Consider the following 24044-nt stretch of genomic DNA (forward strand, 5'->3'; position numbering starts at 1 on the left):
GCTAGTCAGTTGGCAGCATTGTTTTTTATAGACCCTTCTCTATGGCTCTGTGGTTGCCAGGAGTCAACACAGACTTGAGGGCACAACTTTTCACTTTCTCCCCTCTACCCCAGTATGTATATCCCACTATCCCTCCAAGGAGCATAGAGGCTCCTGGTTATGTTTGTTCTCACAACAACTCTGTGAGGTAGGTTAGACTGAGAGATATGCAACTGGCCCAGAATGATTTTCATGGCTGAATGGGGATTTGAACTTAGGACTCCCTGGTCCTATTCCACAGAAGTTTGTGCGGCATTGTTTTAAGGGGAAAGTGTTCCATATATATTAAAAAAACTCTCCAGGCAAATGCTTCCTTTACCAGGAAATACTCTGTCCAAAATGATTAACCCCATAATATTGACAGCGGGGGGCCTTATTCAAGACAAACAAAGAGGACTATGGCTTTTTTCTGTCTCTTCTTCCCCTAGAGAACCGAGTCTGAACTGGATGGGTTTCCTGGTAGCCGAGCGGGCCCTCCTGCCTAGTTTGGTATGCGCACGCGATAAAAACCGGTCGCAGCGAGAAACAAAAACGCCATTCACACTTGCAGGTGGCTTTCCCAAAACTTTCCTGTGATCCTTTTGCATTATGGGTAAGAACAGGTATTCATCTCAGTAAGTCTAAGTAGGATTAAAAAATAAAAATAAAAAAGGATTAGGAATAGGATTCGATAAGGATTCGAAAACCAACCTCGAGACAAAGTCCTTTACTACTTTTGCAACCGAATTCTATGCACGTTTACATAGTTCTACTGAATTCAGTGAGGCTTACTCTCAAGTAAGCATACCTAGAATTGCCTCCTTAAACTCGTATCCATCATTACTGTTGCCAGCTCCTCTGACTGAAGCTATTCCTCGAGATTTTTTCTTCTCCAACTATTCTTCACAATGTCAAACCATTAAAATCTCCAGGATTGCTCTGAATAGTTCTCAGAGACTTCCCACCCTCAACCCGGGAGGAAGGGCAGGGCAACCCTGCTCACCGTTCCGGAGAGACCATGCGATCCCTAACCAGTCAGTGTTTAGGAGCAAGTCCCACTGAGTTTCATGTCCTTTGCTTAGGATCGCGGCCTTAGAGAGCAGTAAAAAAGCGGATAGGATTTTCCCCTTTTCCATGTGAGTTCTTCTAATATCCACCAGCGAATCGAAAGAGCACACAGGGGGCTGACTTATCCTGAGTTCAATACGGCGGAGTAGAAGAAGGAGGATCCTCTTGAGGAAACAGCGTGCAACTCGCCATTCAAAACAGCGCAAGGAGATGTTCACCTGCTTCCGCCCACGTGCATCCATGAAACACTTCATTCACTATATCACAGGACGGGCCTGACTTTCCGGATTGAGCTCTTCTGCGTTCCCGGAGCGGGTAGGCGGAGCCCTGGGCTTGAGCCATCGCTGCCACCGCCCGCTCCTCTCACTGGTGGTATCTGGGTGGAGGCGAAGATTCGGAGTTGTTCGCTCCTCGCAATAAGGCGGGGCGCTCCTTCCCTTAAAAGCTCAAGCTTTTAAGTCGCCATTATCGCTTGGAGCGGATATAGAGACGATTGACCGCCTGCGATTACAACGCATCGTTTCCCTTCTCTAAATCTGAAGGATTTCCAAGCGGTGACAAGCAACACATCGCTGGGCCTCTGTTTGTGCCCGTGGATTGTTTGGGGCACCCATGGCGATCTGGGACGGGCTCTCTCCCCAGATGGAAACTTGTCTTGGATTTTAGTGCATCGGAACAGAGAGTATCTGGGGGCGGGGGCTGGCCACTGTTCGGTCTTTCTTGTGAGGGATTTGGCGGGGGAGGTGAAGGGACGCTGGAAGAAACCTTATGCGGACTGGGAGAGGGAGGGGGTGCAGGTAAGAGGTTGATAGGTGGGGGGGGGGGGGCGCTTGAGCAAAAAAGTAGGAGGGCTGGTGGGCTAGGCAGGCGCCGGCGTCAAAGTTGTTGGGTATGACGGCCAGGGCTGCTGGGGAATAAATGGAGAAGATGGAGGTTAGAGCAAAGGGATGGTTGGAAACTGCTCCGCTCAGAAAGGTGACTGAAGGCCCTGAAGCATCCTGGTAGTACCAAGACTCGGAGAGAGACGGGGAATGAGTCCGTGCCTCTTGGAGTCGGAGAGCAGGATGTGATGCACAGAGGGATTTGGGAGGACACCGACGACTGTCCTTGGGGGGCGTTCCTTGCCCTTCTCAGTGGGCATCCGAGCCTCTGTGCAAGACAGACGAGGCCTGCTCAGGGGCGCTGAGTCTGGTGCAAAAGAAGAGACTTCACTCGACGCGCCCAGGGATTAAGCGAGCGCACTTTTGGCGTCTGCTGGAGCTGCCCTGGCTTCATGGCTGCTGGCGCCGGCATGAGGATGAACGGCGGGAGGAACAGCCGCAGTTTGCCCTGCAACATCAGCTACACGCTGCCCACTATCTCCTCCAACAAACTCCCGGACCTGCGCTTCATCAGCCGGGGCGCTTATGGCACGGTGTCCTCTGCGCGGCATGCGGACTGGAGGGTCCAGGTGGCTGTCAAGTGCCTGCAGGGGCCTCTTCTGGACAGGTAACAGTTGGGCTGGGGCGGCGGGGTTTTCTGCTAGGAAACTGCAAGACTGCTTCGTGTTGAGCATGCACTTCAAAATCTGCACTGTCCTAAAATGTATCACAGTTTGTGGTGGTGGTGGTGTTTTGTTCCCTTCTGCAGCTCTGAAACCTAATTTCCTCATTTCTATCCTGCCTTTTCTCAAAGGGTGGTGAGCATGGTTAGACTGAGAGAGAGTGACTAGTCCAAAGTCACCCAGTAAACGTTTGTGGTTGCCCAAGGATGATAAACTGTTATACCACACAAGCTCTCACTATTGTGGGTTGCCTTCTTTCACTATAGTATCCCTGAATCTCAGGGGCGTAACAAGGCTGGAGTGGGCCCAGAGACAAAATTTTAAAATGGGCCCCTCGCTGATACACGCACACTTCACATGTGACTTGCCTCTGGTGGGGGCCTTGAGGCGTGGGGGCCCCCAGGCAGCCGCCTCCCCTTACCTAATAGTAGTCACACCCCTGCTGAATCTTTTCTCTTTTAATGTTTATTCCCCCACCCCACCCCCACTGTAATATTGTGAATATTGTCGATGTCCAAATAGTGTGATCAGGATGAAAAAGATCTTCAGGGTTGCTGTTGGTAATAGGCTGTTTTAAAAAAAATATAATATTGGATTTTTCAGACATTATTTTTAAAACTTGCTCCTCTGCCCCTTCCTAGAACAGCACAATCCTATTTGTGTTTATGCCGAAGTATAAACTTTCAATGCGATTTACTCCTTAGTAAGTGTATGTATAAGCACTACACAGCTTTAAGAGTGTTGTGCCTTGAAGGGTTGCTTCCGGGTAAACATGGGTAGGATCTAACTGCAATCCCAGGGGTGCAGCAAAGTTGAAGTGGGCCCTGAGATGGGCTCCTTCTCCCTTGCCTTTGTTTTCAGAAAGGCATAAGAGGGAGAGCTAAGAACAAGCTGTCACCCAGCCAGTGGGCTCCCCACCTAAGGGGCCCAGGAGCACTGATCTTTTCCCCCACCCCACACCTTGTTCAATTGTAGCTATGTCCCTGCTAAAAATGCTTATCTAAAAGTAAATCACATAATGTTCAGTGGGGCTGATATTTCATCAGGCATGCTTAGGATGAGGATATAATACTTATTAGCAGTGTTCCCTCTAAGGCATGCGTGTGTGTGTGCGCGCGCGCTCACATGTTTTTTAATGTCCGCTCAGTTCATTTTAGATCCCGCTCAGGTTGAATCAGGACGGCCCCATTCTGAAGGCTGGTGCGCGCACACTGCCTTAATACTGCCACTCAGAACAAAACTCGTTCCGCACACAGATGAAAAAAATAGAGAATACTGCTTATTAGTAATTTTTTTAAAAAGTTAAAATGTGTGTTTCTTTCATTGGATGTTGTGTTGCATTCTTGCATTTTTAATCTCTGGCCTATTGAGGATTACATACTGTACATATTGGCAGTCAGGTTGACAAGGAATTTGGTTCTCTGCTGGAACATAAGAACAACTCTGCTGGATCAGGCCCAAGGCCCATCTAGTCCAGCATCCTGTTTCACAGAGTGGCCCACCAGATGCCTCTGGGAAGCCCACAGGCAATTGCTGAGGCATGCCCTCTCTCCTGGGTGCTTTCCAGATTAGCTCCTCGAAAGCAGCAAAATGCTTCCATTCAGGCAAATCGTGTTTGAAATGTAAACAGCAGGGGAAGCAGTCTTGCGGAAACGAACAACCCGAAGAAGGGCAACCTTTTTACGCCAGATACGCAACATCATAGCATTATATTGCAGTGATTAAATTCGAAACAAGGCATCGGAAATGTGAATGGCACCCTGCTGTCAGCGTAGGGACTGTGGTATCACAACACAGGAAGTGTGGAAGCACACTTCAGGGATCCCTCGTGACTCTATTGCAGGGTGTAATCTGGAAAGTGCCCTGCTGTTACTGCCCTGCAACTGTTATTTAGAGGCATCTTGCTTCTAAGGTTGGAGGTGGCCTATAGTCCCCAGAATAATAGAAGAGCTAGACTAGAAGAGAGCTTGCAGCTGACACCACACGTTTGCTGGAACACTCTGCTTCACAAGCCTTTGAATGTGTTCAGATGATAACTGTTGTTCTAACGTTTGATAGGCCTGTTCTCAGAATCTTCCATGAACCGGCTGATCAGTCCAGACAGTTTTTGAGCACACAGCACTCGGACAACAACAGACCATTAAATGAAAGCTGAGAAAAAACAATACAAGGGATATAATCCAGCAAAAGCTAGTTGTGACAGTCCCAGTGAAAACAGTGCAATTGGACTTGAATTTCATTGGCTCCCATGGGGACCTAGTGGCAACTAACTTTTGCTGAATTGTGCCACCGCAGTATAGGAAGCTGCCATCTACTGAGTCAGACCATTGCTCCGTCTCAGCTCTGACTGGCAGTAGCTCTCCAAGGCTTCAGGCAGGAATTTTTCCTGCCGGGGATTGACCCTGGGACCTTTTGCATGTTAAGCAGATGCTCTGCTGCTCCATTCCCATTGCAGCTTGTTGCTAGTTGCTGCCTGAGGTGAGTTGCAGTGCTGCCTGGTCCCACCTTACTGGCCCACCTGCCAAGCCAGAGGCCAGCACTGATGCTCTCCCTTTTAACTTCTTCCTTTCCGGAAGCATGCTGTGTTCTGAGGCCAGCCAGCACATACTATTGCTTGCTTTATCAGGCAGCATCTGTGCATCCAATTTAACCAGCCTCTGTCTCTCCTGACAAATGCACTCTCCCTTCCAGCAACAAGTGTATCAGCTTTTGGTGCTGGAGGGAAGAGACAGTGGGAGAGAGCAAGCCGGTCACTGGTGCTGGTGCAGTGGCCACAGTGGCTGTGCCAGCACTAATGATTACGAATGGCCCACCGTTTCTCTTCTCCAGCACCAAAACTGGGCAACCCCAGCTTGGGGCCGGAAGGGAGATCAGGATGGCGACGGCTGGGAATTATGGGAGTTGTAGTCAACAACATCTGGGGATCCCTGTTAGAGGGAACCAGGTGCATAATCTGTACAAATCTCCCTGGACTATTGGGTCTGTAGCACCTAATGGAACTAGACTCCCAAGCAGTGGCTCTCAATTTATCCTACTGTGAAACTCATGCAACTTATTCCCTTGAATGACATCACTTGAGATGATGAAGGCAAGAATCAGGAAAGTCATGTGAGCATATGGGTGTTGGCACTTTGTTTCTCACCGACACTTTGTAAAGCCCAACGCAGATTAAAATCAAATTTAGAATATGAGTGCACATACCATTTCAGTTCTGCACCAAGTAGTATTTAGTCTGCAACAGCCAAGACATTTCTGTTCTTCAAGATCACTTCTATTCAGAGGGCCCTTTCAGAAACCAGTACTTTCAAGGACTGTTTTGGCACACATTTACAACTGGATATATGCCAAGTCTGGAGGAGAATCACACAGACTAGTGAACTAAAACTCAATACACCCCAGAACCAAACTTAAAACACTGTGTTGTTGAGGTTAAGACCAGAAGTGAACTGAGAGAGGAAGCTAGTAGTTTTCTGTGCAGGGTTTAGGGCTGAACATGTTCATAAGCCAGGCCCTGTAAAGAGTTGCTAAATATTGCAGTGATTTAGCATCAGCACTGTATTTTTCAGTGACAAAGTCCAGGGCCAGGTAAGGGAACAACCTCAAGGTGAGGCAGCAACCTAAGGCGCCATGTGGTGGTGAGTACAGCAACACCCCCCACACACACACACCCCTCATCTCTAGGGATGTGCAAAGAATCATTTCCGCGCACTCCCGGGAAGGGTGTGTGTGTTGCTTTAAGGGACAGGGAAGGTTCTTCCTACCTGTCCCAACACTTTCCCCCCTCCGGCACTTGCTTAAACCACATGGGCGCGGGACTTATTGATACTCTGAATTGCTAGATCCTTCTCCTTTAATTGATTAGTTATCAATATTAACGGAGGAGACCCAAGTTCAAATTCCCATTTAGCTATGAAACCCACTGGGTGACTCTGGGCCAGTCATGTATTTTTCAGCCTAAACAGGATTGTTTTGAGAATAAACCTGCCCATGAGCACTGCTCTGGAAGAATTCTGCAGAAGAGCAGAATATATATATAACATATTCACTTCATTTATGTGGAAATTTTACTCTTCTGATTACTGCCTTGCTAGAGCACATTTTAAATAGTAAACATGTAATTTTATGTATGATTGTCTTTATTTAAATATTTGTACCCTGCTTTTCTCAAGCAGGGTAACTCAAGGAGCTAATAAAAATTAGAAGAATGCAACAATACAAATACCATAAAAGCAAAACTAACAGCAACAGTCATTAAAAAAATAATAAAAAGGAGAAGCATCATTAAACAATATAAAAACAATGTAAAAACCATAGGGGGAAGAAACCTCTAAAAAGAAACCAGCACAGCCAAATCTCGGAAGGCCCACCCAACTGGCACCGTCTTCAGATTATTTTTAAAAGTTGCAACACACACACACACCACAGGCCGAGGCGCCCAAGACTTCTGCAAAAACTCAGTTAAAGTAAAACTTTACTTATAGGAAGTGTAATCTAATTTGGCTGCAGTTGTAAAACTGCTTGTGGCTCATGTGACAAGGTACAAGGGGGAGGGGGCAGAATGCCTGCAAATTTAGTAATCCTGTGAAAGAGGAGCTCTTTTCAGATGTAAGCGTGAGTGCCACTAGTGAGGGGGAAAGCAGGGAGGAAGTCCTGCCTCCCCACTGTCACTCATCCCCACACACACATACACACCACGCCTAACAACCATGCTTATGGTGTTGTTTGTCTGAATGGGGCACTGCCCTAAGCATGATGGCTAGCGATTCCATAACCGGCAACTTTGATCAGTCGAAGATCACTGGCCAACTTTGATCTGTTATGGGATCACTGGTCATCATGCTTACAGAGCTGCCTAGACAAACAGCACTGTAAGTGGGGGTGAGTGACAGTGGGGCGGGACTTCCTCTCTGCTTTCCCCCTTGCAAGCGGCACTTGCACTTTGTTTCATAACATCTGAACGGGGCTTGGGATTTTTGGGTATTCCAGGGAATTCTGTCAAATACAACTTGTCATGCAGGGATGAGAAAAGCTGTGCCTGCTGAAATTTTCTTTTCTCCTCAGCAACAGGAGCTCTCACCACCTATGCACCTGGACACTATACTCATGACCCCAAAGCTATGTACCACTGTGGCCCAGTTCAGATGTAGTGCAGAGCTATGGCACTTTGTTTTCTAAACCAAGGGTTCCCAACCTGGCAGCCTCCGGATGTTGCTGAACTACAACTCCCATCAGCCCCAACTACAATTTATTGTGGCTGGGGGTGATAGAAGCTGTAGTTCAGCAACATCTGGAGGCCCATAGGTTGGGAACCCCTGCTCTAAACTGTAATCTGTATTGCAGATGGTTAGCCATATCTTTGTTTCTGTTTTTGCCCCTCAGTGTTGCTCAATTCCTGGAAGTTTTTGAAGCCCTTTAACTCGCATGCAGGCGCGCTCACTACTTCCAGTCACATTCGGACAATGGCGCAAACAGGGCAGCAGGGAGGTACACTGCCGCCCTGAAGGACTTGTGGAAAACCAAGTGCTGGTGGGGGAAATGTGGTGGGGGGCAGGGTAGTGCACCCTTCCTTGTCCTTAAATTTAGACACCCACCGTCGAACCGGCGGAACTGCTGGTCTGTCGAACCGGTCCGGAGGCCCATAAATTTACTTATTATTATTAATTATTACATATTATATCCCGCTCTTCCTCCAAAGAGCCCAGAGCGGTGTACTACATACTTAAGTTTCTCCTCACAACAACCCTGTGAAGTAGGTTAGGCTGAAAGAGAAGTGACTGGCCCAGAGTCACCCAGCAAGTATCATGGCTGAATGGGGGTTTGAACTCGGGTCTCCCCGGTCCTAGTCCAGCACTCTAACCACTACACCACACTGGCTCTCCGAACTGGTTCTGTGCACATCCCTACCCACTTGCCCTCTCTCTGTGTGTAGCATCATAGCTGGGCGAAATGAAGTTAGCAGGGCTGCCCCATGGTTGGTGTGTGAACCAGAGAAGACAGCAGCCGTTGGCAGCTGCCTCCTTGCTTTGCTCACCCTCTCTCTTGGTGGTATGATAGAGAGGACTAAAATCTCCACAATACGTTTATTCAGTTAATGCACAGAGGAGAGACTGAAAGACGTATGAGCTGCAGTGAGTAAAAACTTTGGCTTGTTAACTACTTTGTGGTTTGGGGTGAGATTGGGCAAGACAGTACAGAAACAGAAATGAAACAGAAAGCAGTGTAAATCTAGTGGTAAATTAACATGTTTTAGTAGTTAGATCAGAACTGCAGAACTTTGGCCCACCAGCTGTTTTTGGACTACAACTCCCATCATCCCTGACTATTGGTCATGGAGGCTGAGGATGATGGGAGTTGTAGTCCAATAACAGCTGGAGGGTTGATGTTGTACAGCCATGAGTTAGATTAACTCATTAAACTTAAAGTGTGCCATCGAATCGGTGTCAGCTCCTGACGACCACAGAGCCCTGTCTTTAATAGAATACAGGAGAGGTTTCTTAAATAATGCAGCATTATTTAGGAAATATGAGGTACTACCAATGGAAAGCTTGATTTAAATCATGGTTTAGATTACCTTAATCTAAATCAGTCCACTCTCAGTAGATAATTTACCCAGGTGACATGTTCATTGTTCAGTCAACACTGCTGTGGCATTTTGCCATCAAGGATGTTTTTGTTTATTGGAATGGAGACGGAGCCAGAATCTACCAAGATGGAGTTGTTAGTGGTTACCGAACAGAAAGCCAGGAAGATTTTCAGGTGTTCTGGTGGGGAGAGGCTGTATGCTATGAGGTATATCCAAACAGAATGGCAAAACTGCATGGAATATAATGTATGTTTGTTTATGGATGGTATTCCTTTCTTTTTAGAATTTAATTGCTGTATTTTTAGAATACTCAAGACATTAAAACAATAAAGGATATTAAAATATCTAATAAAAATAGAGCACAATTTAAAAAAAAACAGCTGTAGAAGTTTTTCGGTTTGAAAATCAATCTTGTCTTATCTTAAAAAGAGAGAGAGCAACATTCAGACTAACACTACCCTCACATCAGAACACATTAGTATTGTGTGCAACCATTTTTCCTGATCTCCTTTTCCCTTTGCTCCCCTTGCTGCCCTCGGGGACATACACTGGGAGCAGCAGAGGGAAGGAGAGGTTGGGGAAACCATTGTGCATGGACAGTGTACTAACATGAGGGCAGCATTAGTCTGGATGTTGTTCATTGTCGTAGTAAAAAGCAAATTTGAGGGACCCCTTCAGAATTTGTGCTGTGCGAGAATATTATCAGTTCAGGATAGACTACGGGAGATAAGTGGCTTGTAAAGTCTAGCACATTTATTGATAGTTATATACCAGCCTTCCTAAAATGGCTCAGGGTGGTTTACACTAGGTTTTATATTTGCATTATAGATAGATTTAAGCATTAGATGTTACACTACCTGTAACAGCATAACGAGGGCTGTGCAACTCCCTGTCCGATATTCTCTGCCACATTATGAGGGATGCACAACCCTCAGGGACATATTTTGGAAGTAAAAAGGGCTTTTGAAGGCAGGGGGGAGAAGTGAAAAATCTCTTTGCCATCCCCTTTCCCACACACTGGCTGCACAGCTAATCTCCGGGCTCTCTGCGAATGTGGAAGTAGTTTGTCCTGCCCTTGTAAGTTTGTGGAGAATGTCGACCCCTGGAAATATAATGGCCTGACTGCATTGGTTTGGGGGGTTCCCTGCAAGTTATAAAGAATGGCAACTCCATGGGCAGTTTCACACGGCTGCCAACAAGTCCCAGAGCTGGGAAGCTGTAGGTAGAATTCTGGAAACCATGAGTACACACTCCTGGTGGGTGTGTCATGCCAACCCATGCAAGTCCAGTTCCCATGCCATCAGTGTTCTCTCTAATTTTTTTCATCTGTGCGTGGAATGTGTTTTGCTCTGGGCGGCAGTATCAAGACTGTGTGTGTGTGCGCGCGCGCATGTGCACTCAGTGTGGGGCCTTCCTGATTCAACCTGAGTGGGATCGAAAATGAACTGAGTGGTCATTTTAAAAAAGTGTGTGTTCACACATGTGTACACCTTAGAGCAGGCCTGCTCAACTTTGGCCCTCCTGCAGATGTTGGCCTACAACTCCCATAATCCCTGGTATTACTATGGTCCACTGTGGCTGGGGATTATGGGTGCTGTAGTCCAAAAACAACGGGGGGGGGCAGAGTTGAGCAGAGGGAACACTGCATACTATTCATCTGACATTATACTGACTTCCTCTGACCAACTTCATATCTTGGTTTCAAGTGGGGCAGAGGAAGGTGTTAGACTGTGAGGCAGATGTTGGGTCCATGTGTGGGTGGGTTCAGACGACATGCACTCCAGGAGCATGTGCTCACGGTCCCATAAGTTCTACTGACATTTTCACAGCTTTGCCAGTGGTTGTGTGAAGCTGCCCTAAGTGTTATTTAGCAGTATCATCTGCTGAACATCTGGTAGTGTGGAAGGAGAGCTGGTCTTGTAGCAGCGAATTGTCCCCTTTGCTAAGCAAGATCTGCCTTGGTTTGCATTTGGATAGGTGACTACATGTGAGCACTGTAAGATATTCCCCTTAAGGGTTGGGGCCATAGCTCAGTGGAGGAGCATCTGCATGCTTGCAAGCAGAAGGTTCCAGGTTCACTCCCTGACATCTCCAGGTAGGGCTGGGAGAGACTCATGCTTGAAGCCTTGGAAAGCTTCTGCCATCCAGTGTAGACCAGGGGTTGCCAATCTGTGCAACTCCAGCTGTTGCTGAACTACAACTTCCCTCATCCCCAGCGACAATATATTGACTGAGCTAGATGGACCAATGGTCTGACTTGGTGTAAGGCAGCCTCCTCCATACCTATGTGACCAGAGCTCAAAAGACATGCTGTGCATGCAGAAAACCCCAGTCTTGGTTCCCTTGCATCCCCAGACAGAACTGGGAAAGATTCTTGTTTGAAACACTGGAGAACCATAGGGACATAGAACGCTGCCCCACTGTAGACAGTGCTGAGCTAGATGAACCAATGGGGTCTGACTTGGTATAAGGCAGCTTCCTATGTTCCTAGATAATAGTTGGCATACCTTACAGGATTATTGTAAGATGCTATTAGGAAGGATGTTATTAATCATGTTAAACTTAAATGTTGTTTTGTTCACAAAGATTTAGGGGATTTTTGCAACCTCCATATAGCTGGACTCTGTGGGCAGGTTTACTCAGTGCTGTGTTTCCTTCCTCTTTGGGCATCACTCTGTGCCGTGACTTTACACTTAGCCCTTGGCTGCCCAAAGTGTGAGTCAAAATGATGACAGGTGATGAAATAAGAGAGTTGCATTCATAACTGTAGTGATGAGTTGCATAAAGCAAGTTGATGGGGCTGTAGCTCAGTGATAGAGTTTATGCTTTGTGTGCTGAAGGTTCCAGGTTCAATCCCTGGCATCTCCAGGTAGGGGTGGGAGAGACCTCTGCCTGAAACATTGGAAAGCCACTGCCAATCAGTGTAGACAATACTGAGCTAGATGGACCAGTGGTCTGACTTAGTATAAGGCAGCGTTCTATGTTCCTAGTGGCCCAACATGAAAATACATATCCTATCAAGACATGTCAAAGGGGCTTAGATGAGGGTTGTGATGCACACCCGTACATCTGCATGCACATTTGAATCCACTTCAGACATGTGTGTGCACGGAAGGCAGCTTCTGCCCTGCAGATCTCCTTAGTGGGTCAGGGCAATGGTATTCAGCTGCTGGATGAGTGCACCCCAGACTGAGCATGTTCAGTTCACATTTGCTGCTTATGGGTTCGCTTTTTGAAAAATCACTGTGGCTCTGGATAAATCCCTCTCTAGAACCTAATTTCTGCTCTACTTGTGCATTTCTTTTTATATTTCATTCATTCTTTGAAGTTGCAAGACCTTTCTATTTTCCAAAACCTTGTTGTGGTATTTTGATTCCCTATCTTGACTGCCTTGTGCCTAAAAACTCTTATTACTCACTGGCACTCCCAAGTTCTCTAGTAAGAACATGTAGTTCTTAGTACAGGTAGGCCTCGGCATCTGCGGGGGTTCTATTCACTACTACTGCAGATACCAAAACCACAGATACTGAGGCGTTAACTCAATGGGAATGGGGGGCTGAAGTTCCAGGAAGCTGGAGAAAAGGGCAAAAAAAAAAAGGAAGGGGAGAAAGTGCTCCACGGGTTTTCAGCTGTCCAGGAATGCGCCCTCCCCCTTCCCCACAAGTTTCAATTCCCCAATTTTTTTGCAAAAAATCACGGGAAAAACATATTTTATTTTTTTTAATGAACCACAAAATAGCTCCTTTTCTTTAAAAGCACCCCCCCACCCAGCAACGCCTGCACCAGCTGCTGCTGGGAGAGCAAACAGGGTAGTTTCCTAAGGCTGCCCTCCCAGTTTCAGCTGACTTCAGCTAACTTTCTCACTTCAGAACTGCCAAGTGCTGTTTCTCAGACACCTCTTCTCTGGAGGAGGAGTATCACTTCCTCCAAACTCTGGTGGGTCTCTCTCTCAAAACTGTAAAGATTTCCAGTTATCAAAAGGCCCCTCTCTTAACCCAAGGTGTCTCAGACTTGGGCCCCCAGACACAGGGACATAGGAAACTGCCATATACTGAGTCAGACCATTGGTCTATCTAGCTCAGTATTGTCTTCACAGACTGGCAGCGGCTTCTCCAAGGTTGCAGGCAGGAATCTCTCTCAGCCTTATCTTGGAGAAGCCAGGGAGGGAACTTGAAACCTGCTCTTCCCAGAGCAGCTTCATCCCCTAAGGGGAATATCTTGCAGTGCTCACACATCAAGTCTCCCATTCATATGCAACCAGGGCAGACCCTGCTTAGCTATGGGGACAAGTCATGCTTGCTACCACAAGACCAGCTCTCCTCTCCTTACGTTGTCTGTAACTCTTATTATCCCCAGCCACAATGGACAAAGCTGGGAATAATGGGAGCTGTAGCCAAACATGTGGGGTTCCAAGTCTGAGAGGGCTACAAAGATGATTAGGGGCCTAGGGCACCTTCCTTATGAGGCAAGGCTACATCACCTGGGGATTTTCATTTAGAAAAAAGACGACCAAGGGGACACATGATAGAAGGCTATTAAATCATGCATGGTGCGGAGAGAGAGGTTTTCCTCCTTCTCTCTTAACTCTAGAACCAGGGGTCATCCCATGAAACTGATTGCCACGAAATTTAGGAGCGACAAAAGGAGGTTCTTTTTCATACAATGCATAATTTCCCTATGGAATTTTCTACCACAAGATGTGGTGACAGCCACCATCCTGGATAGCTTTAAGAGGTGTTTAGATAAATTCATGGAGGACAGGTCTGTCAATGGCGACTAGTCTGAGGGCTATAGGCCAGCCTATGGCCACCTTGCCTAAGGCCTATAGGCCATTTTAGGCAAGGTGGCCTTTAAATACCAGTTGCAGGGGAGCAACAGCAGGAGAGACGGTATGCCCTCACCTCTTTCCTGTTGGCTTCCCAGAAGCATCTGGTGGGGCCACTGTGTGAAACAAGATGCTGGACTAGATAAGTCTTGGGCCTGATCCAGCAGGCTGATCTTATGTTCTTGTGTTCCCCTGGCCTAACTATTCATGAAATCTCCAGCAACTGTCCTGGACTGTTAACCAGCAATCTTTCAAACAAACAAATGAAAAAAGGTTGGCCAGTAGCCCTGTTATATGCTGAATCAACAGTCTGACAGAAGGAAAAGAACTGAGAGTTAAGTACATACACACCCTTCTTCTGGGAGCAACCTCTTTGAGCCCCAAGCCAGAGAATGTTAGTCATGCTATAGAACTTGCATCCCATTCCTTTCAATGCGTGTTGTAATCTATCTATGTATTTTAGTGGCCTGCACAAAAATATGATTAGCGTCACCAATCTTTATATTCTAATATAATTAGTTCAGCATTATCTATCTATCTAACCACTACACCACGCTGGCTCCTTTAGAGTGCTGGACTAGGACCAGGGAGACCCGAGTTCAAAGCCCCATTCAGCCATGATACTAGCTGGGTGACTCTGGGCCAGTCACTTCTCTTTCAGCCTAACCTACTTCACAAGGTTGTTGTGAAAGAAACTCAAGTATGTAGTACACTGCTCTGGGTTCCTTGGAGGAAGAGCGGGATATAAAATGTAAATAAAATAAATACCTATCTATCTATCAATCATATTTTTATACCACCTGATATGCATTTCTCTAGGCAGAGTACAAAATTTAAAATATTTAGAAGTAACAAATTAAAATACATGTCAATAAAAACAATAAAATTATTAAAACAAGTTTTTAAAATTATTAAAATTAATAATTCTAATTAAAAGCCTGAGAGAACAGGAGGGTCTTGAGGTTCTTCCTGAAAACAAACAGAGAAGGAGATGTTCTTATTTCAGCAGGAAACTTATTCCAAAGCCCTGGGGCAGCCGCAGAGAAAGCCCAGTCCCAGGTCGCCACTAAACGAGCCAGTGGCAACCGTAACCAGACCTCTCCAGAAGATCGTAACAGGCGGCAGGGATTATGACAAAGGAGGCGCTCTCTCAGATAGCCTGGACACAAGCCATTAAGGGCTTTATAGGTAATAACCAGCACTTTGTATTTCACCCGGAAACATAGCAGCAACCAATGCAGTTCTTTTAGAACCGGTGTTATGTAGTCCCTTCGTGTTGTCCCATAGACCAATCTGGCTGCCACATTCTGTACCAATTGTAGTTTCCGGACTGCATACAAAGGCAGCCCCACATAGAGCACATTACAGTAAAGCCTGGAGGTTACCAGCAGATGTACCACTGTTTTAAGGTCATTCACCTCTAGAAATGGATGCAGCTGACGTATTGGCTGAAACTGATAAAAAGCGCTCCTGGCTACTGCCTTAACTGAGAAACCAGGGAGAGCTTTGGGTCCAGGAGCACTCCCAAGCTACGTAACTGATCTTTCAGGGGGAGTGTAACCCCATCCAGAACAGGCAGATCTAAACCATCTCTTAATTATAATTATTTCCTTGAATACGAGAGATGCCAATTAAAGCATTCTTAGTAATAAAATACTTCAAATCTTTTTAAAAACCATTTTAACTATTTCCCTATTTAAATCAAAAATATAAACAATGTAGCACATAAAACTAGTGCATGCAAACAAAATTCAGCGCTATTCATATAAAAAGGGCACACAAAATATTCATATCATTTTAAAGTCAAATATTTCACATAATATCTTTTTTTCTCATGAAGAAAATTTCCTGGGGACCAGTACAGAGCATTCTTCATTGTGACCCTATAGCTTTGGAATCTGCTTCCAGGGGAAGCCCATCGAGCCCCATCATTATTAGTATTTAGGAGCAGAATAATCATTCTTAAAATTAATTAATTAATCTTGTTTTGCTTGTTCCTGTTAATTGGGTCTAATTTTTATGTTGCTGACTCTTGTTTTTATACCACTGTTTTATTATATGTTGTTTGGTCTTATTAGTTACAAACCACCCTCAGGTGATTTAAAATATTTTATAAAAAATTGATACTGGGGGGGGATTGCTTTTTGCTTCTATTTTCTAGCTTCACTCACAGTGTATACATCTTGGTTTGCTACTTGGAAGTGCATTTTAAAGTGTTTGATAATTTTCCTATTACACTGCAGCTGACATCTAGACCAACAAAGTATTTGCACAAATATGTTGTGCTATTTTTGTGTGGTTCCCACCCCACTGTATAAATAGCTTTGATAACTTTTTTGTTGAAAAGTGGTATATAGCAATAGTAATCTATATAATTAATTCTCTTAGCTGGTGCGTGTCCAGGATTTGGCGGCAGAACTCTCGCGACACACTGCGAGAGTTCCGGCGGAGTGAGGAGGAGAGGGGCAAGAAAGTGCCAGCTGTCACCATATGCCCGACCAGCGGGTGGAGGAGGTGGGGAGAGAAAAGCGGCGGGCGGTAAAGGGGGAGAGAAAAGCCGTGGCAGGAGGATGGGAGGGAGAAAATGGCAGCGGCAGGGCCCTTCTTCGCCGCCCGTCGAGGCTCTGTGCGGGGGGAGGGCTGGAGAGCGCGGGGCGGAGGGAAGGGGAAGAGAGGAGAGACGGAGCAGGAAGAAGAGGGAGGAGGAAACAGCAGGCCCCAAAGCGCCGCACAGATGCTCTGTGTGGGGTCGGCTACTAATAATTAATAGTGCAAAGCTGTTGTGCAAGCCAGTTGTACTAAGCTTGTGTTCCAGTCTAGTGTTAGGAACACAGGAAGCTGCCTTATACTGAGTCCAACCAATGGTCCATCTAACCCGGTATTGTCTACACAGACTGGCATTGGCTTCTCCACGGTTACAGGCAGGAGCCTCTCTCAGTCCTGTCTTGGAGATGCTAGGGAGGGAACTTGGAACCTTCTGCATGCGAGCTTACACATGTAGTCTCCCATTCAAATGCAAGCCAGGGCAGACTCTGCTTAGCAAAGAGGACAAGTCATGCTTGCTACCAAAAGACCAGCTCTCCTCCCACTCTAAAGTCCTGGTTCCTTCCAAATAACCATGGAATGCATTTAATTTCCGAATAGTTGTTTGGAAAATCCATGCCTTCCTATGGCCCTTTGGAAGGATGTGTTCTTTGCTTGTGCAGAAAAGGTGCACAGCCTCTGGCACGCCTCATGTTTTGCTAGGAACCTTTGCACAAAAGTGCAGTTCTAAATATCCCTGTAACTTTGCACAGTTACACAATCTTCTTGCACTGGCACAACTTTGTTCGTCATACAAGCACTTCATTAATCTGAATATCAGCCCAAGAGTCCTACATTTCTTAGAACTGTGATGGAGTTTAACTTAGCAATTGCATATTTCTAGGTTCTAATGTCGTAAACTAGCTCCTGTTTTCTGTTTTGTTCTTATAGTGATAGAGACAATCTCTTGAAAGAAGCTGAAATCTTACACCAGGCCAGATTCAGTTACATTCTGCCGATTTTGGGAATTTGCATTGAACCTGAATTTCTTGGAATAGTGACAGAGTATATGCCAAATGGGTCGCTGAACCAACTTTTACATGGAGTAAGTAAGAACAGTGTTTGTAGTAGCATGATTATTGAGACTCTGAGCAGTATTATTTTTTTCTTTTAAATGAAGGCTTTTTAAAGGGAGTGAGGGAATTAAAGGAAAGAAAACATTTTTTAAAAATTGGAAGTAAATTGCTTCTGTTACAGTATGCTGCATGTATTAAAATATACCCAAACACATTTCAGCAGTTTTTAGCCATTTGTCATAATATTTTAATTTGGACTCTCTTAGCTTGGGGCCATCTCTGTTGTCTTTAAGGTGTCAGTAAATGTCTGTGCTAGGAAAAGCTACTATGTTTTTGATAGTATTTGAGATCATTTAATGGTTTGTAGCAGCATCTGTTGTTTTTATTTTGTGTTTTTACTGCTATTTGATATTTGCATTTTAATTGCATTACTGTTTTTACTGTTGTAAGCCTCCTTGAAGCTGCTTGTGGCATATAAATTATATAAATAAATGCAGTATGCAACTATAATTCCATATCATCCTCCCTTTTAAATACATTTTATCTAAAATGTTCTACTATTAGGCTAGAATTACTGGTAGTGTGGAAGATGCTATTTATTATTGTCGGACTGTTGCCTCCTGAGGTCATTGTTCTTTGTCCTCCTGAACTCTCATGAGGGTGATTGATAACGTTATAATAAACACATGGTTTGGATGTTATAATAAAGATACTCGACATGATTAGAGTGTTGAAAATGGGTCTGGAAGCCTCACCCAGGTGCATCGCTCACCCCTTCACTGCGCTCTGTGCAGTTACAGTGGCGTTTGTCTGAAGAGTCTAACCATAACAGTGAACGTTTCTGTGATGGGCAGGTTTGGGTGACTGGGCTGCCGATCATAGAAACACATGCTAGCATTGCTATGGTGTTTGCCTCTTCAGATGAACACTGCTGTATCTGTGAAGAGCGTGTGGGCGTGAGGGATGGACTTCTGGACCTTCTTTTGACTCTCTAATTGTGTACAGCATCTTTATCATAATGTCCAAATAGGGCTCAGGACGATTAGGTGCAAATGGGTTTTCTTCCTCCAAGATCCTTAGACTCTACTCAGTTTCAGAATTTCTTAAGTGAGACACTTACTGAACTCGGGCAGCAGCTCATTCTGTGGGAAATAGCAAGTGTGCCAGTTGTCTGCTCTTGAATATTCCTACTTTTCTCAGATGGCCCAGTAACCTGGTGACTGTCATCTGAATAGTGAGGATGCACTGGCTAACATTCAGAATAACATTGTGTGTGCTGAATAACATTTCACACGCACAGTGGGAAAGAGTTATTTTCACCAATCCCTTCCCTTCACAGCCCACTTTGTTTCCTGAAAATATGTCCCTGAGGGTTGCAGAATCCTTGGGGAATATTTGCGGGATGCACAGGGGGCTGCCCCACTTTCCTCCCCCTTTTCACTTTTTCTTCCTCCATTGCACATGTGAAATGTTTTATGGGTACATTCAGTGTTAATCTGGATATCAGCCACTGGCATTGTTCCCTGTAACCGGGACTCCCAGATGTTGCTGAACTATAATTCCCAGCATCCTCTTCTGCAGTGGCCTTTGGCTGGGGATGCTCGGAGTTGTAGTCAACAACATCTGACATTCCCTGTGGCCACTGGGTTGATACAACCCCCCTTTGACCAAATGGTAACTTATCACCAAGTGGGTCACATCTAGAGTACCACTGATGCAACATGCAGTAGCACAAGGCACCTTCCCCACCTCCTTGTAAGGTACAGTGGAGCTCAGGCACCTTACGCCTTGGCCTTGGCCTTCCAGACCTAGGCAGCTACCAGCCTTAGCTCTGGTGCACTGCAGCACTGTCCCCTGTAGTGGCTAAAGCCAGTACTGTGAGCCTTCTGCTCAGTTGACCTGAGGAGCCAATAGGGACCAGGCTAGCTCTATATAACATTTGCTCCAGGCCCACATTCCTCAGTCTGAACGACGTCACTCAGCTGGAGTAGCAACACGGACTACCTCGTCTACTCCATCTGCCCAGTCTTCCCTCTGGTTTGGTACCTCACTCCAGCCTGACTTTCTGCCTCTGGCCCTTCTGGTCTTCATCTATCCAATCCCACACTTGACCCCAGGCTGTCTTGACCATATTTCCTGCTTTCGGCCCCTTGGACTCCCCTGCTAACTGAGCAAAGAGGCACCTTTTAAAAGTGGTGATTCTCTTTATTGAGCAGGGGGAGAGCAACCGGCCCTATCCAACCCCAGCACAGCATCCCTGCAGCAGCTGTTGCTGGTGTCTATTTTATGTTTATTTTCCGATTGTGAGCCCTTTTGGGACAGGGATCCATCTTTTTTTTTTTTTTTTTAAATTTCTCTATGTAAACCACTTTGGGAACTTTTGTTGAAAAGCAGTGTAGTAGTGGTAGTAGTAGTAGTATTTATTTTTTTAATTATTATTATTTTTACATTTTATATCCCGCTCTTCCTCCAAGGAGCCCAGAGTGGTGTACTACATACTTAGGTTTCTCCTCACAACAGCCCTGTGAAGTAGGTTAGGCTGAGAGAGAAGTGACAGGCCCAGAGTCACCCAGCAAGCCTCATGGCTGAATGGGGATTTGAACTCGGGTCTCCCTGGTCCTGTAGTTGGACCTGCTGAGCTATGGCCTGGCAGGAAGGTAGGCCAAAGCCTGTCACTCCTTCTCCCTACTGAAGCTCTCCGAGCCCCCTGAAAAACTATTGCTGAGGGTCATTGCTTCAGAAATGGCATGGGATGGGGTGGAGGGGGAGGGAATAACTGGAAACTGTGATCAGGGCAGTACCTTCACCTCATGGTTCCCATTATGGTTTCCAGGTATCCCTCCCCCACCGCATCTCATATTGTATCTCATGACATTGCTGGAAGTCCCTCAACCCTTGGCACCAGTTTCAAGAAGTTTTTCATTGCTTCTGAAAGTGGCCCTGGAAAATGAATTCCCTGCTTGCTCTTTAATGGAACCATAGCTCAGTGGGAGATCTTTACATCTTAAGAGTAAGCGGGGAGGTCACTTTCCCTGATCACTTTCAGAAGTAATGAAAGACTTCTTATTTATTTAAGCAAGCATTTTGTTGCTGGGGTGACATTTGGAATAGATTTAGCAGCATCGACTTGTATGTTCTTGCCCATACATTCAGATAGATGCATCATATAATTTATGCTTTAATTTTCTTTCACTTGAACAGAAAAATCTATATCCTGAAATTGCTTGGTCACTAAGGTTTCGTATTCTGTATGAAATCGCCTTGGGAGTAAACTATTTGCACAACATGAGTCCTCCACTCTTGCACCATGATTTGAAGACCCAGAATATTTTACTTGACAGTGACTTTCATGTTAAGGTACAGTCCCCCTCTCTCTTTGGTCTCTGCTTCTCTGCAGTGTTTAGATGTTTGCGGAAAGGGGGGCATGTTCCATGGAAGGGAATGAGGCTACTGAAGATTGCACGTGTTGCTGTATAAAGCCGATGCTGTTTATAACATGGGCTCATTTCTAAAATATTGTTCAGGGCAAGCCAATTGCCACTAATATCACTGAGGTGTGATAAGTCAGTCACAATCACTCTGATGATTTCTCTTTGGGCCCACTACTGTGTTAAACAGCAATCTGGCTTTTCCTTAAGCAGATTTCACAACTTCAGGAAAGACTGTTGTAGACTCTATGAAGATTCTTGAGGATAACTTTGTTGGACTACAAACCTTCTTGCAGAACAACTGAAGAATGGTCTAAGAGTTGCACACTATCCTAAATGAGGTTTGGATGAAAAGCAATAGTCTTGAATTAAAAGAAGATAGATTTAGATAACCATTACAAAAAAAACCCCCTTAACTTTAGGAACTGTTCAACAGTGGAATGCTTAGGGAGGTTATGGAATCTTTGTGAAAAACATCTCTTCAATGTCATGTCAATAAAATACCCTGTCTTCGAGCAAGGAATTGACCTAAATGACAAATTGATCTTTCCATATCAGAATTCATGTTCTTTAAATTTGTATTCTTTGTTAGAAAGTCCAGGTAAGATGTAGCATAACTTAATGCAATTTTTTTTTGCACATAAACCTGCAGTGGCAGGTACTGCTTGTGGTTATGGCAGGCAGTGGAGGTCCTCAGCATGGCCACCTCCTGTTGGCTGCCATTTTATTTTTCAGTGGGTGGTGCACTGGATTTTGTTGTTTGGTAACAAAGGGAAGCTCAAATCCATGTCTGTAGCTCCTGGATTTTTTCTACCACATATATTTCTTTCTGCCCTGTTTCTTAATAGGCATTATACACTTCTTATGTTCAGATTGACATGATTTTTCCATCCTTTCCAGATTGCAGATTTTGGTTTGTCAAAATGGCGCATGGTGTCCATGTCACTATCGCGAGGTGAGAAATCAATGCCTGAGGGAGGGACTATTATCTACATGCCACCTGAAGATTATGACTTCTCTCAAAAATCACGGGCTGGTATTAAGCATGATATATACAGGTATTATACTTTATTTTTGTTATGGGTTAATAAAAGAACACACTGGTGTATGGGTGGTGCTAAACAAATTCTTCCCCATTGGGCATTATAAATAATGGCCAAGATGCTCTCTAACCATGCACCTGTGCATTGAGAAGAAATGTCCCCACCACAAAGAGCTTCCAGAGCTCTGTAACACTTGTCATCCAGGGAAGCAGATTTTTGACAATTTCTCTTTCCCCCAGAAGTGCTCTGTACCACCCAAAAATATATTCCTGAAGGCTGCATGACATTCAGGATCATATTTTCAGGTGGCACCGTACACTTCTGGGGGAAAGAAATATCCAGTCCCCCTCCTCTCTGGGTAAAAAGCATTCCCACTCTGGAGGCTCTCTGCAGCAGGGACCCTTCTTTCCAGTGTGCAGGGACATGGTTAGTGGGGATGTTGGCCAACGTGGCTAGTGGGGATGTTGGCCACAGCATTTTAGCAACAGTGGAATCTGAAGTCCTGAGCACTTACCACTTCAGAGAGCCTCAAATATGCACAGAATTCCTTTAGATTCCCACCTGAAGTACAAAGTCATAATATCTGTATATTGGATTTTGCTGTTTTTATTGTACCTTATTATTGTGAGTTGCAGTGCGTATAGGGGTTTTTTTTCCTGTAGAAAAGTTATCGACAAACTCAATAAAAAATAATTTTGCACCTCTTTCTGCTGTATGTATGTTTGGACAGTTTATCTTTGAGTTGCAGTGAAAACAGGTAGAGGGGTGTGTGTGTGTATGATGCTTTGAGAAATTAACTTGTAAGCACATGAACGCCATAGTTACAACTGAATGACTTCTCTGCAGGAATCTGAAGCATTGAAATGTTAGGTGGATTATGTGTTCTTTCCCATATATGTATATTCTTTATACAACCCATAAGCTATCATACCCTTATGCAAACTCTTGCTTTGAAACTGGCCCTGAGAGGCTCTAAGAATATAAGTGCGATTTTTTTAATGTGCCACAGACAGAAAAGCCAACCAGTATTAGAAAGAAATTTACAGGAGTACAGCATTATCCACTTCATTTCCATTCCACAGATTACCGCAGGTAATGAAACAGCATATAATAAGTCATTGAGTCAGTGGGAATGCAGGGGTTAGGTTCCCAGACACTTTTTAAAAAACCCAAAATCACCCCGAAAATGGGCCAAATAAAGTGCCCTACTGTGCTCCATGGGCCATCAGAAGTCCAAGGATTCCCCCCCGCAAGTGCAAACGTCCCTTGAAATCCAGTGGAAAAGTGAAGGTGTGTTTGGTTTTTTCCCCTTTTACAAATGAACCATAAAATGGCTCTCCTTCACAAAATGGTGGCCAGAAATGACCTCCGAGATCATTTCCAGCCACCCGCGGATACATGAAATTTACCCCTTTTTGGCCAGATATTTTTTGCATATGCCAAGGCCAGGTGTCCATTACCTGACTATGGATACATGAAACTGTGGATGAGGATTCAACGGATAGTGAGGTAGCCTGTATACAATATCGTCCTTGATAATTGCACTAACGTGCTCTGTGCTCATTTAGGTAGAGATTCATATAAAATAATGATAGTTCGATTATCTATATGTTGTAAAGGTTATTTATCAGCAAAAAAAATTGTTAATGTACTTTATTTTAACTTTCAACAGTTATGCCATTATTATGTGGGAAGTGATGTCAAGAAAGCAGCCCTTTGAAGGTTAGATTATTTTTCCTCTATATAATTATGGTATAATTTTATTTTGGATGCTTTGTAATTAAACAGAAAAAATTTCCTTGACTCAAAAAGGTTTTACTTACCTGCTTTCCCCAATTGTTCGTGATAGGGTTGTGCACAGAACTGGCTGGTTCAGTTCGAGGCCAAACTGGAACCAGACCAGGCCAGTTGGGTCTAGCACCCCCTTGAACCACCAC

The 24044-nt window shown here is 45.0% G+C and overlaps 1 protein-coding gene across 1 annotated transcript in view; it reads left to right on the forward strand.

Annotated features, from left to right (window-relative positions):
• The first annotated feature begins 1903 nt into the window (after positions 1-1903).
• RIPK2 (receptor interacting serine/threonine kinase 2) overlaps positions 1904-24044 on the forward strand; it is a 44381-nt gene continuing 22240 nt past the window's right edge. The window contains exons 1-5 of the mRNA XM_053246879.1: positions 1904-2574; positions 17512-17665; positions 20838-20993; positions 21965-22122; positions 23780-23829. Of these exons, the coding sequence (XP_053102854.1) occupies positions 2360-2574; positions 17512-17665; positions 20838-20993; positions 21965-22122; positions 23780-23829 (733 nt within the window). The 5' untranslated portion in view covers positions 1904-2359. The remainder of the gene's footprint in view (positions 2575-17511; positions 17666-20837; positions 20994-21964; positions 22123-23779; positions 23830-24044) is intronic.

Source organism: Hemicordylus capensis, chromosome 4 (assembly GCF_027244095.1).
Source record: "Hemicordylus capensis ecotype Gifberg chromosome 4, rHemCap1.1.pri, whole genome shotgun sequence".
Classification (NCBI taxonomy): Eukaryota; Metazoa; Chordata; class Lepidosauria; order Squamata; family Cordylidae; genus Hemicordylus; species Hemicordylus capensis.